This window comes from Natrix helvetica, assembly GCF_964273705.1.
Source record: "Natrix helvetica genome assembly, chromosome: 3".
Taxonomy (NCBI): Eukaryota; Metazoa; Chordata; class Lepidosauria; order Squamata; family Natricidae; genus Natrix; species Natrix helvetica.
Window position 1 is genome coordinate 65,304,268 of NC_138549.1, and position 12,594 is coordinate 65,316,861.

Genomic DNA, 12,594 nt, shown 5'->3' on the forward strand with positions numbered 1-12,594 from the left:
AACTACATCTACATGAAGGTAAGCTTGCCGTGGGGTACCTCAAGATACTATCTTAGCCCCAGTGCTCTTTAAAATCTGCATAAATGATCTAGATGAGGGAATAGAAGGGTAAATTCAAATTTTTCAAAAAAATTTTTAGCTAATTGACAGACTCAGGATTCAGAAGGACCATGACAGATTTGAGCACTGGGCTTATCCAACAAAAAGCGATTCAGTGATGAGAAAAAGAAAGATTCTATACATAGGCAATGAAAACCAAATGCAGAGATATAGAATAAGTGGTACCTGGCTCAGCAGTGAAAGGCATCTAGTTGTTCTAGTAGCAATACCACTTAAGACTTATATACCGCTTCACAGTGCTGTAGAGCCTCTCTAAGCCAGTGTTTTTCAACCTTTTTTGGGCAAAGGCACACTTGTTTCATGAAAAAAATCACGAGGTACACCACCATTAGAAAATGTTAAAAAATTTAACTCTGTGCCTATATTGACTATATATAAAGTAATTCTCTTGAATAGGAATCAAATAAACACAAAGAAAGTATTTTATAATTACTTTATTATGAAATAGTAAGTAAACAGAAATATGAAAAATTATAAAATACTTTATTCAGTGCGCAACCTGGGCCTGTTTGGCTGAACACAAAGCTGATATTCTGGCTGGAATCGAAGAAAGACACACACGTAGCTCTTCGTCAACAGCTCTCTGTCTCTCTCTGTATTTAGTTTTTATAGTCCACCAAGGGCATCAATCATATTAGCCCAGGCAGGGATCTGCAAAATTGGCACTTAAGACTGGTGGACTTCAACTCCCAGAATTCTGAGAGTTGAAGTCCACCAAGGGCATCAATCATATTAGCCCAGGCAGGGATCTGCAAAATTGGCTCTTAAGACTGGTGGACTTCAACTCCCAGAATTCTGAGAGTTGAAGTCCACCAGTCTTAAAACAGCCACCTTTGCAGACCTCTGTGTTAGCCCAAAGCCTGGCGCTGGGCGGGCCTTGCTCCCCCATTGGTGGAGCCCCAAGAAGCGAGGAGGGAGAAAAAGAGACGGAGACAAGGAGCTTCTTCCCCCCCCCCCCCAAATCTTATCAGGGAGCCGGCGGGCAGTAGCAAATTAGCTGATCACGCGGCGTGATCGGCTAATTTGCTACTGCCCGCCCAGCTCCCCGGTTAGATTTTTGCTGGGAGGAGGCGGGGGGGAAGCTCCTTAGCCTCCGTTTCTTTTTCTGCCTCCTCGCTTCTCATCCCCGCCAGGCAGATCTGATCGGAACGCCCGTGTGCAAGAGGCGAGCCCTTACTTTTATTATTACTTTTATATTTACTCCGTCTCCTCCTGCTCCGGTCCTCCTGGTTTTTTTTTTTTTTTAATCTTTCGAATTTTTCAATTTTTTCCACGGCACACCAGGCAACATCTCGCGGCAGACTAGTGTGCTGCGGAACAGTGGTTGAAAAACACTGCTCTAAGCAGTTTACAGAGTCAGCATATTGCCCCCAATAATCTGGGTCCTCATTTTACTGACCTTGGGAGGATGGAAGAGTGAATCAACCTTGAGTTGATGAGAATCAAAATGCTGGCATCAATCAGGGGTGGATTGCTACTAGAATTATTGCCAGCTTTGCTCCGTGCACTTGCACCTAAAAAGGTCTACGCATGCGCACAATATTAGAAAAGGGGAAAAATTAAAATTTTGCAATGAAGATTGTTCTGCACATGCGCAGAACCGCAAATCAAGATAGCGCCGCCACTGATAAAACCGGTTCGGGTTGTGGCAGGCCGAGTTACTACCTAATCGGCTAAACTGGGCCAAACCGGTAGGAACACACCTCTGGGATAGATCACCATTTAAGTATCAGTCAGCAATGTGCTGCAGATGCCAAAAAAGCTAGTGCAGAAATAGGATGTATCAACAGAGGGATAGTTTCAAGATCACATTCAGTGACAGTACCGCTTTATATTGCACTGGTGAGACCATACTTGTAATAATGCATCCCATTCTGATCACGATGATACAAAAAAGATGTTGAGACGCCAGAAAGAGTGCAGAGAAGACCAACAAGGATGATAAGAGGTCTGGATGCTAAACCATATGAAGACTGATTGAGGAAAACTGGGTATATCTAGTCTAACATAGAAAAGGACTAGGGGTGATATGATAGCAGTGTACTGGTACTCGAGGAACTGTCACGGAGAAGAAAAGGTTGACCCATTCTCCAAAGTATCTGAGGAAAGGTCAAGATCTAATGGGTGGAATATTATTAAAGAGAGATTCAACTTAGAACCAAGGCACTTCCTGGCAGCGAGAACAATTTATTAATGGAAAGGCTTGCCTCCGGAAGTCGTGGGTGCTCTATCACTGGAGGTTTTCAAGAATACACTGGAAAGCCATTTGTCCTGAATGGTACAGGATCTCCTGCTTTAGCTGGAGGTTGAACCAGAAGACTCCAAAGTCCCTTCCAACTCTATTATTCTATGTTCTGTGTTCTAGACAATGACATTTAGTATGCAAGATACAGCATTTGTAATTTGAAACGCAAAGCATATTAAGCTTTTAAATACTTACAAATGATAGTAGTTTGCTTTCTACAGCACAGAGCCAAAATCAAATACATCACATAATAGCTTGGTGAAATAAATGTAACTTAAGGCAGTTCTAAAATATTACCTCCGATATAAAAGGAGCCAAGACAGCAGCAATTTAGAGCTTGGATGGCAGAGTAAGGTACAAATCAAAGAATATACAGTAATTCAAAATGGCACTACACAGATACTTGCTAGCTGTTTCTATTGAAATAAGAATCCTTGAAGCTATTTAAAGATGCCACTAAATATAAGGCAACTCTCTAGAACAAAATTAGCAAACTTTGAACAGAAAGAAATTGCCTATCTAAATGAATCATCATCACGACAAGCCAGCCAACCTCAGAGAACCGCTTAAGAAGACTAGGTTTTTGGTTTTCCTACTTTGGAGTATGTATTCTTTGCCTCCTTGCAGCTAATATCAAAAATTAGATATATCCTAAATTACTTCCCTGATACTAATCTTTGTCCTACCACTAATGTTTTAAATTAACAGAGAAACCTACTCAAGTAACCTTGATCTACACACCAAAAACTTGCAGGATAAATGGGACTAACTTCAGGAAAATGAGTTCTTAAGTTAGTTCCAATCATGAGTGACTTCCCCCAAAACTACTGAAATGCATTAAATCAATATCCAGCAAACCTTTCTGACAGCTTTCCACCTAAAGCTTTTTATAAGATATACTTAAAAATTACCATTTTAGTGTAAATTTCTAAATGTAACAGAAAACTGTAAGAAACAAAGTATGTAGCAGCAGCTGTGTCATACCTGTGACTTACAAATACACAGCATTGTTCAGTTACACATTTTCTTTAAGCAACTTTTGATCTAATGATTAGATTTGTAAAAAAAAAATCACTTTTTAAAAAAAAAATCTCTGTCTTGTCCATCCTCTTGCAGGAAACTAACGCTACCAGGATGTCCTGGAATTCTGGCTCTTAGTTCGATTATCCAATTCCTTCCAAGCAGGTCAGATAAACAAATCTGGCATTTGGTCAGCAGCTTTGGGGGTTTCAAACAGCTGTTTTTCACCAATCCTATGGGGAAACACCTGGGACTAAATATGGGATTTTTTTTTCAAGAGAAGTGCTTTATCACTGCTCTTCAGTCACAGACCATTTCAAAGCAAGATTGTGAAAACATAACTGATAACAACAAATCACTGTAATTCAGAGCTACCTTAGTGCTAGTTAAGCCCACCTAGCAACTACTTCACATGAAAGGAGAAATAACCTGGTCTTCGTGAGGCAAATGCTTTTGAAACAGAGGTGGAGTATCCAGCCTTTTCCATTTTTGGAAAGTGCAACATAGCATCCAAACAATTTGCTTCTGTGCAGTGTTCTACTGCAAAAGGACGCATCCAAGTTTTAAACAAGAGGCTTGATTTTTCATTTGATCCAGCCATGTCTGGACCTTCTCTCCTCCGATCAGAAAAACAGCCGTGGCTGTAAATATGCATTTTTGCTTGCACGCTTCTTTTTAAAGCTTTGCTTTTCTGGAGACGCTTTGATTTAGTAAAATTTGCACCAGAATAAATTCGTTTGCGAAGTGATAAAGAGAGCACTACACCTTTTGCGACGCCAGATGGTCACAGCTCCCTACAAAACCCCAAACCCGGCAGCACTTTTTGCATACAAAACTTCCTACTCCATTTTGCCTTGGGTGCGCGAGCCTACTAGGCGTGTACTATTCAGTATACCTGGCTGCTTGTCTACCTGGGACTTCAGCCAAGACAAAAAACAAACTCCTTGAGCAAAGGCGAAGAGAAGAGAGAGAGAAAAACAAAAAACCCGAGCCGCTGCCTGCGAGTCCCACCAGGGCCTCTGCCTCGTTTGCATACTGCCAATCAGCGGTTGGAAGAGGATGACGACGCTCGCTCGGGAGCCGAGGAGGGCGTGGAGGTAGGTGTCGATGGGCGATTGAGTACGCCTGGCCGAGATTCTCCTTCGCAACCGGCGACTGTCCACCCGTGCCTGCTTGGAGCGAGGAGGTCGGGTCGCCGGCTGAGGGCTCGGTGCTCCATTGCTCCTCCCTGGGATGCCGCCGGGGCTGAGGGAGAAGCCGTGCACGGGGCGACGGAGCTCCGAGTGTGGGTTGCAAGCGGGACGCCGACCAAGCTCGTCCCAGGAGGCGGCCTCGGGATGGAGCAGCGGCGCGCTTGCAGCCAGTGACCGGGAAGGGGGCGGGTCCCGCCAGCCGGGGCAAAGCTGTAGTGGAAGACCGAGGAAGTGACGGGCTGAAGGGGCTTTGGTCGTGGCTGACCCCGCCGTGGGGCAGCGGCAGCAGCGGATGGAGCACGCCGGGGAAGGAGAAGATTCTTGCTTGGAGCGGCTGAAGAATTCTCTACCCGGACCCGCGGATCTCGTCGGGGCAGCCAGCACTCTGGAGCGGATCCTAAGGGAATCGGTCTGTCAGCGGCAGGGCTGGCTCCGGGTCTACGGTAAGGGAAAAAAGCCTTCCCCGCCCCACGCGCGCCTGATTCCTGGCTCTCCCGCGCCTCTTCCAACTCATCTCTCCAGCCTCACCTTCCCATCCCTTTCTGTACACTTAGTCCGCGCTGCCTGTAAAATTCCCTTTCTTCCCATCTCCCTCTCCTGCCGAAGGACAAAGCGAAGCGGGTGGATTCCCATTTCCCCGGGCTGGCTAGGGTGGCTCTCCCCCCCCCCCCACCCTGCTGAGTTCTTTCCAGTTGGGGGGATTGGATTGCTTCACCTGATTTCCCCATCCACCTACTCGCGGTTCCATCCCTTCGTTCTGGGCCATCGGCAGGTACACATATCGCCAACTTCCCTTTCCAAGCCAGCCAGCTTTAAAAATGTTGCAGTTAGAGCCTCTATGCTCTGAAGGATTATCTCCTCAGGACTGTCAAGAGCTTTTAGTTGTCTGGCTGTAGCTGCTGCATGCAGCTGGAAGTAAAGCAGAAAAATTTTGTACCACTTTCTGACACACCTTAACCAACTGCATAACCCCACCCTGGCTTCTCTATGCATAGTGTTTAAGTCCTTTGCATAGTGTTTCATCTGCTTTGTTCGGGATACTTTCAAGCATATTATTAATGTGGCAAGATGTGTTTGCTTTTTGGAACATCAGTGGGTCTCATTTGTCTGGTTTGTGAATCACCTTTATAGCTCTGTTTGTAAAGGGATGCCATTTACTGAATCCTCTGCTTCCAACCCACCTTTTGGAAACAGTTGCTTCATCATTCTGTGCAGTTGTGAAGTGCAGGCACCCTCATGGTTCTCCCTCCTTTTTACCCATATAGCCATTTTGGCTTTATTTCTTTATTCAGGGCAGGGATTATAATAATTTCTAAATTCCATAGTATACTTTTGGATGTATGTTGGATGTATGATGTATGTTCAGTTATCTCTGAAAATGCTGAAGTGTCTTATAGCTTGTGATTGCAAACTTTGAGTTTGAATTCTGTTTTAGAAGAATAACTCCCTTTGATATATGAATACTTTCTCATGAAGATATCAGAAGAGATATTTCCCCCTTTTGATACTTTGTTGATGATATATAGGTTTCACATTTTATACAGAATAACAAGAGTTAGAAGGGACCTTGGAGGTCTTTTAGTCCAACCCTTCTGCTCAAGCAGAAGATCCTATCTATACCATTGTGGACAAATTGCTGTCCAATCTATTCTTAAACACCCACAACTTCCAGAGGCAAGCCGTTCCACTGATCAGTTTTCACTGAAAATTAATTTTGTGCAATATATGTTTTCTTGTGTGTCACATGGTTGTGCTGTATTTGTTACATTTGTTGGGATGGGGATTAATTGCTAATCCAAGGTTTAAGATGGTGCCTCAATGCTCTGCTGCTGTTTATCAAAATATAATGTAATGTGAATGTTTTAATAGTATGTATGATTACCACCTTCTGGCATCAGTTGTTCCTCTTTATGCCTTTAAAAAGTAATTCCTTTCTTTTCAGCATTGTGTTAATACCTCCCTCCTTACCTCTCAAGTTCAGAAGTACTATTGTTTATATTTGTTGTCAGATCTCTATATAACTATGCCATTGGATCCAGCAGCAGGTGGAAATTTTGTTGAATGTCCAAAATTATTTTGTGTTGTTCTGGTTTTGGTGAAATTTTAACCACATAGTCATAATCCAAGATAAGGCTTTATTACTAATATTAATTTAAGAGAGTTTTCATATTTGGTCCTTCTATAGTTTGAAGGCATTCTTTTTTTCTTCATTTCTAATATTGAAAAGAATAAGAGAAAATTACTGTGCTGCCTCAAATTGCTGCAGTTGCAGCAATAAATTCTTCTGTGCAAAAGAGAAGGAAAGGGAAAAAGATTGTACCTCTGACATTTTCTACCTCTTTTGAAAACTTCACTCTGGTCTGTTTGGTCTAAGTGAAGGGCAGCTTCAGAACCATCAAGGTGCTCCTAGAGTCTTTCTCAGGATCTAAAGTTCAGGAATTGGAAAGAGGAATAAAGGAAGTAGTTTCTCCAATGGGAAATAAATCACAGTGTCATAAAATAAGTAATTAAAGCTAGCTTTGCATCAAATTCAATTAATAGCATTTAAGAAGAAAATAAATCGGTTTAGCTCTCTGGATAATAGTGGTGAAACACAGAAGCCTGAAAATGATCTCAGACTGATGCCATTCTTGTGAGCATAATTGCTCAAAAAAGTCTTAGTAAGTTCAATAGAATTTACTTTCAGATGGGCATGTAGGTTCATATAACTTTTTAAAAAGACTGGTAGGGAATCTTTATTTCAGAACATGCTAAAATATGAAGGTGCTGAAAATTATTAGCAAGCTGCCCATTGTGCTAATTTTGAATAAATCCATTATTCACTTGAAAGCAATGTGGAAGCATTATGATCTGAACTTCTATCAGCTTGAGATCTGTATTTAAGTGCTGGTGTTTATAAGAAATCAGAAGCATGACCATTTTGTTTGACCAGTCTTGACCCACCCACAGATACTGCTTCTCTTTTGCTGTGCCCGCTTCTCCTCTGAGATAAGATGAGTCCCCACTTTATTAACACTTCGGCTCAAAACAGAATTATTTAGAATAATGTTTGTGCTGAGATTATCATCATTTACTGGATTCTTTTTGTTTATTTTTGAGGTCTTGCATTTCGCATGCATATTTTTCCAAGTTATTCCATTTACAGGTTATTACACTATGAATATTCTAATGAATTGGATGATGTTGTAAATTTCCAAGAGACATTTGACATATTTAATATAGGCGACATATTTAATATATAAGTATGAATGGGCAGAGTATGAATCTCATCTTTCTCTCTTTCCAGATGTGTTTTGGATTATTATTAATGACTGCTTGAAGATATTGCCATTGTTCATCATGTGCTTTTGTACTTACTGACTTGCATTCATTTGGTATCTGTATTTATAGCAAAGGTTGTTGAGAGACTGGAAAAAGGATGTCAAATTATTTAGTGATCTGGCTGGTGTACAAAACTCAGTGTTATTTCCTATTTCTTTTTCAAGCCTTCCCTGGTATGTAACCTCCTAAAATAAATCTGTATCAGAATGCCTCGCCTATTCCCATACTCAGATTTTTATAGCCTCATGTGTTCTCTGTGATAAAAATGCATCATGATTCAGTCTTAAAACTAGCAATTTAAGATGGTGAATATTGCGTTTATGCCTGTTTTGTTCCAAACTATGTCAGACTACACAGTCCTTCCCCTCTGAGGGACAATTCACTATTTATTTCCTTATTTGTTATGCAAGGGAAGCTAATACAAATGTTTTGGTGAACACTAAAATATTACTGGACTTCCAGGCACTGCTGAAACATAAGCTTAAGCAGTTGCTGCCAAGTTAAACCCAAACAATAAAGGAGATGAAATGAGTAAGCTGGTAATATTAATTTGACTAGGTCTTGTTACTATAAAAGTGTGGTAATATCATGTATACTTCTAGGCAAACTGCCATATCAAATAATTTGCAATTTGTCACTATGTTAGGTTAAAATTATTTGTCTCTGTAAAATGGAATGGCCACTATTGACTTCTACTGAAAAAGTTTCAGATGCTATAAGCAGTGACAAAAGTAGAGGAAGCTTTTAACATTAAACATATTTACAATACTTTAGGTCAATATTTTTTAAAAAAGTGTGGTCCAAGAACCTCTGGGGGCTCACAAGACATTATTAGGGTTCCGTGAAATTAAAATTATTTATCAGATATTAAAGATTACAAAAGTTTAAAATCATCTCATTCTTATTCTTACTTTTGATTTGTTAAAAAAATATAGGGCTTTTCCATGAAAAATATGTTAATATTAATTTTATTATTTTGACATGATATAATAAATATTCTACAAATGTGTCAATTGGGAAGTGAGACAAGGTCCTGAGAACAAAAAGTTTAAGAAGCCTTAGGTTATGTTCTAGCTCAAAAGCATTGGCTATGGCTGCTCTTTTTAATTTTCATACTTAATTGAGGCCCTTCATTAATTTGCCTGAAAGGCAGAAAGAGCCTGTTACTAAGAATGCCTAAGAAAGGTTGCTCTCTATCCCAGAACTGGTGTTTCCACTATCCTGGGTTAGAGGTTTCCATTCTTTTTCCCTCCATAATCTGTACCCGAATCTGTGAATATGCCTTTGATAGAACATTTCTCTAAAAGAAAAAGAATAAGGGTGAGAACCATAACTCTTTCTGTGGACCAGAATTAAGGAGTATTCCATTATCCCTGCCTGGTTTGTTGACAAGGAAATCCACGGCGCTAAAAGTCCTGTTGACATATGGAAACGAGTTAAAGGAAAAAACAGCCTGTATATAAATTATCAAAAGAACCTTCTCTGATAACTGTCATAGAAAAACCTAAGAACCCATAAGTTCCTGCTTATAATTATCTGATTATTATATGAATTATTGTCCTTTCTTTCTAGCAGAATGGAATCCTCACCACCCTCCCACTCCAGTGTTCAAGAGCTTTCTATCTCTTTTTCAGTTATTACTCATAAAGAGGTTGCATTCCCCATTGTTTGGGGGATCCAATAGTAGGCTTTCATTGCATTGGCTTTTTCTCTGTTTTCTCTTGCTGTGAATTAGAATGATTGTCAGGCAATGAACTAGTTCACTTCACAAAGTTGTAATTAGTTCTGTGCTTTTGGGAAATTCAGTGTTATTTCTGAATAACCACGTATTCTAAGACACAAACATTAGCAATTAGCAATTGAGTGCTGAATATTCCAAAATTAGCTGCCATGTAAGATGTTAATAAATTTTGGTATCCTGCATTACTGATAGACTGTTAGTAGATAGTCCTAAAATTGCTGCTGCTCTGTTATATATTCATATATCTCTTGAAATTAAAATCTATGAAAATATAGTGATCTCTATTTTTCAAGTATAATGGGTAATGAAATATTCAAAGAAACAAATAATTGTTTCTAGCTTATCAGAAAAGGAAAAATACAGGACCCTGTTTGGTTTAAGTGGACAAAAGAAGTACATGATCAGATGGATTTGACTGTTTTAATATATAATTATGCATTTTATTTTGTTTTTTCATTATGCTATTGCATATGGATGGCTCCTAGGGTGAGCCGATAGACAGAAAAGGGAAGCAATATGCTCCCGCCCATATTTGGGCATACTAGGGGTTGTGACACAATACATACCTATTTCCCTGGCTTAGTTGATCAAGGAGGAGAGCCTGTGGCTTAGTGGCTAATACAATTGCCTAATATGTAATACAGCCCAGGTTCAATTCCCAGTAAGGGTATGGCTAGCTGATGAGAGCTAAATAGCTTGAAATAGATCTATACTAGTCTCCCTTTATTTATTTATCAGCACAAATGCTATATATATATGCTGGTCTTGTATTCAGGTCTTTTCCTGTGTAAGATTGAGATTGTCTTGGCAATGTTTCAGTGAGGTCTCACTCGCCATCTTCAGGCTGGGTTTTGGGCTTAAAGTGTGATCAGAGCTGCCATCTTTCTATAAATCTTGGTGTGTGTGTGTGGAGTGATGGCTTTGTTTCAGTAAGTGGAATGATTGGTTGGGTGGTTGTATCATGATTAGTAGATTGGTGCTGATTGGTGCTGGCTGTGTGTCTATTGTTGTTTTGTGTTGTAACGGCATGGGTGGTGGGTGGGGTTCGTTTGTTGACTAGGGCTGGTTTTCAGATGTCTGGTAGGCAGGAGGTATCATCGCATTTATTCATGTTGTGGGGGTGTTTCTCTACTTCTGTAGATTAATGTAATGTATTTTTAATTATTACCTCCTCCATGCATGTATGTATATGTATGTATATGTGTGTATTTTTATGTTTATATGTATGTATGTATATTTTATTGTACGCCGCCCCGAGTCCCTTGTGGAGAGGGTGCGGCTAACAAATTAAATTTCTATTTCTATTTCGATAACTTCCATAATTATTCTCTGGTTGAAGTGTTCTGTTTTGGAGATTAACCTGGTTCCTTCAAAATTAATTTCATGTCCTGTAGCTTTAAGGTGCTGGAAAAGGGAGGAAGTTTTTTTCTTTTTTCTTTTACTGCGTTCTTATGTTCTGCGATGCGTACATTTATTCTCCTGTTCGTTTGTCCTATGTATGTTGCAGGGCAGATGTTGCATGGTATTTTGTAGACTCCTTGGTTTTCTAGCTGGATTTTGTCTTTGGGGTTTCTTAAGATGTTGGCTATTTTTTGGTCAGTGTTGAAGGCTGTCTTGATATTGTGTTTATGGAGAATTTTGCTGATTTTATCTGTGGTGCCTTTGATGTAAGGGAGGAGGGCAATGCCATTGTCCTGTTTTGTGTCTCGGTTTTTGGGGGGAGTCTCCCTTTGGATTAGGTTGGTAATTGTTTTTCTTTGGAATCCGTTGGAGATTAATACGTTTGTGAGAGTGTGTAATTCAGCTTTCAGGTGGTCTTTGTCGGCTAGGCGTTTGGTTCTGGAGATGAGGGTCTTGGCTACAGAGTTGATCTGTGCAGGGTGGTGATGGGATTGTGCATTTAAGTAGCGGTTGGTGGTTTTTTTTTTTTCTGGCAGATGGTGTGTCCTAGGGAGCCATTGGGTTTTTTGTAGATTAGGACGTCCAGAAAGGGAAGTTGTTTGTTTGCTTCTATTTCCATGGTGAATTGTATTTTGGGATGTAGGCTGTTGAGATGTGTGAGGAAGTTGTCCAGTTTTTCTTTCCCGTGTGGCCCAATCATGGAAGTGTCATCAACATATTTAAGCCAGAGTTTGCGTTTGTGTTCAGATTTATCTAAGGCATTGGTTTCAAAATGTTTCATGTGTATGTTTGCGATGACGGGTGAGAGGGATGATCCCATGGGTGCTCCTTCTATCTGTTCCATTATGGATGAAGTACGTGTTGGTTAGGCAGTGGTTGGTCAGGTCCAGGATGTGTTTAGTGGGGTTGTATTTGTTCTGGATAGCTGTCAAGGCTTCTTTTATAGGCACTTGGGTGAAGAGGGATATGACATCGAAACTCACGAGTAGGTCACCGGGTTGTAGGTTTTGTTTCTTTATTGTTTCTATGAAGTGGAGTGAGTTTTGTATCTGTGAGGTGATGGATTCTACGTAGGGTTGGAGTTGTTTGGCGAGGAATTTGGCAAGATTCTGTAGAGGTAAGCCTGTGGAGCTGACTATGGGTCTGAGTTGTGTTCCTTCTTTGTGTATCTTGGGGAGGCAATAGAGTTTGGGGCATCTGGAAGATTTCTCTCTGGGGATGATTTTTTGCTGGATCTCTTCACTGATTGGAGAGGCTTTTATTATGGATTTGGTGGTTTTTTCCAGGTAGGTGGTGGGGTCTGTGTTTAGAGGTTTGTAAGCGCTAATTCAGAAACGAACTCCACAGGAAAAGATTCCTACTAGACCATACCAACCGAGACCTACTCATTCTTCACCTCAAACTCAGCAACAAAATCCACCCAGCACTCTGGGACAAATCGAAACAACTAGCCCTCTGGAGAGCCGAAACAGAAACCACCTACAAGACAGACAAACACACCAACAAACTCCACAGACTAGAAAAACAACAGAAACCCAACCCCCCTCCACAGC

General features: G+C 40.7%; 1 protein-coding gene and 1 long non-coding RNA gene across 3 annotated transcripts in view; one reads left to right on the top strand and one right to left on the bottom strand.

The window, feature by feature from the left end:
* Positions 1 to 291: 291 nt before the first annotated feature.
* Positions 292 to 4,349, bottom strand: LOC309389397. Its single transcript, XR_014174940.1, has 3 exons — positions 4,281 to 4,349; positions 1,456 to 1,644; positions 292 to 368 (listed from the first exon to the last, which is right to left on the bottom strand). It is a non-coding gene; the product is annotated as an uncharacterized lncRNA (long non-coding RNA).
* Positions 4,350 to 4,496: 147 nt separating this feature from the next.
* The window catches only part of RASAL2 (RAS protein activator like 2), a gene marked incomplete at its 5' end in the record, with an annotated part of 242,109 nt that continues 234,011 nt past the window's right edge, over positions 4,497 to 12,594 (top strand). The window contains one exon of one of the 2 annotated variants that reach the window (XM_081947703.1): positions 4,497 to 5,021. In XM_081947703.1, coding sequence (XP_081803829.1) covers positions 4,871 to 5,021 — 151 coding nt within the window. The remainder of the gene's footprint in view (positions 5,022 to 12,594) is intronic. The other variant, XM_081947702.1, reaches the window with a different exon arrangement.